A 1674-nucleotide genomic window follows, 5' to 3' on the forward strand; every position below is an offset into this window, starting at 1 on the left:
GGGAAGGGGGAAGGGGGGGATTATGCCCACTCAATGGGCTGGCGGAAGATGGCAAGAGCCTCGGCCGGGGGGGGGGGGGCGGGGGGGGGGGGGAAGGGGGAAGGGGGGGATTATGCCCACTCAATGGGCTGGCGGAAGATGGCAAGAGCCTCGGCCTCCGGGGTGCCGGGCTCCGGCTCCGGAGGGCAGTACTCCCACCGGGCGGTCAGCGGCAGGGAAGCCAACACCGACTCAATGCGAGCGCCGGGGGTGGCGAGGCCGAACTTGGTGCCACGATCATGGACGAGGTTGAACTCGACGTAGCGCGCGCGGCGGAGCTGCTGCCAGCGCCGGTGCCGGGCCGAGGAGGCCTGCTCGCGGCGGGCGTCCACCAGCGGCAGGTACGAGGGAACAAAGGTCTGAGCCAGGGCCTGGACCATGGCGAAGGCGCCCGGCAGGTCCGGGAGCTGATCCATATCATCGAAGAAGATGCCACCGATGCCACGGCGCTCGTGCGTCACCGAGGGCCCGGTCTCGGGCATGCGGGAGTTGTGAGGCATCGGGTCGAGGGTGGCACCGCAGCGCAGGGGGGCACTGGCGGCCGCGGCCGCGGCCTCCGGGGTGCGCGTCACCCGGTGGACATTGACGAAGTAGTCATCGCAAGTGCGCTTCATGGTGGGGTAGAGGTCGGCATCGAATTGGTCCAGCACCGACTTGTAGGCCCCGTGGAAGTGCCGGCCATCCTCCGCGTACACGTAGTTCGGGGTGAGGTCGGCACCGCCACCGAACCAGGAGGCCACCGGGTTGAGACCGGCGATGCAGGTGCTGCCGGCGGTCTCGGTGTGATACACCTCGAAGAAGCGGTAGTTCAGGTGCGCCGTCGGGGCGTGGGGGTTGTGCGGGTAGATCGGAAGAGCACACGTCGGCCATCCTCCGCGTACACGTAGTTCGGGGTGAGGTCGGCACCGCCACCGAACCAGGAGGCCACCGGGTTGAGACCGGCGATGCAGGTGCTGCCGGCGGTCTCGGTGTGATACACCTCGAAGAAGCGGTAGTTCAGGTGCGCCGTCGGGGCGTGGGGGTTGTGCGGGTGAATGACCAGACTCAAGCCGGCGGCGAAGAAGAGAGCCGGCCGATCCGGGGACACGGGGCGCCCGCGAGCGCTCATCTGCTCCAGGGCCGACTTGGTGAGTTGGCCATGGACGACGCTCACCAGGACCGCGGCCTTCTCGAAAACCCGACCACGAGAGAGGACACAAGACCAACCGGCGCCGCCCTCCGGCCGGAGCCAGGTGTCCTGGAAGAAGGTGGCGGCGTCAGACCCGGCGGCCGGCATGTCGGACGTCAGCATGACCGCCGTGACGGGGTCCTCGCGGGCGAAATCCGCGCTCGGGGAAATCAGAGCGTCGAGGGGATTGGCCGGGGCGCCGTCGGTCGTGGCCTGCTGCCGGGTCTTCAGCTTGGACAGCTCCTCCATGTGGGCCTTGGCTTCGAGCTGCTCGACGGCCGCGATGATCTCGCGCTGGGTGCGCCGGACGAGGGCGGTCATGCGCACGCGCATCGGCTGTGTCACATCCTCGATGAGGGTGGTGCAGTCGGAGTCCGAGTCAAAGAGCTGCACCTGCTCTGGGCTGAAGACGGGGCTGGCAGAGGGAGCCATGGCGGTTGGGAGAGGAGGGGCGCGGGGGGGGGGGG

The 1674-nt window shown here is 69.0% G+C and overlaps 1 protein-coding gene across 1 annotated transcript; it reads right to left on the reverse strand.

Annotated features, from left to right (window-relative positions):
- Positions 1-110: 110 nt before the first annotated feature.
- Positions 111-1639, reverse strand: H696_03089 (hypothetical protein; the record flags this gene model as incomplete). The annotated part of the gene is made up of 2 exons (XM_009496979.1): positions 111-804; positions 921-1639. 2 exons carry the CDS (start codon positions 1637-1639, stop codon positions 111-113), a joined length of 1413 nt encoding a protein of 470 aa, XP_009495254.1.
- Between the last annotated feature and the right edge of the window lie 35 nt (positions 1640-1674).

This window comes from Fonticula alba, assembly GCF_000388065.1.
Source record: "Fonticula alba strain ATCC 38817 unplaced genomic scaffold supercont2.4, whole genome shotgun sequence".
Lineage (NCBI taxonomy): Eukaryota > Rotosphaerida > Fonticulaceae > Fonticula > Fonticula alba.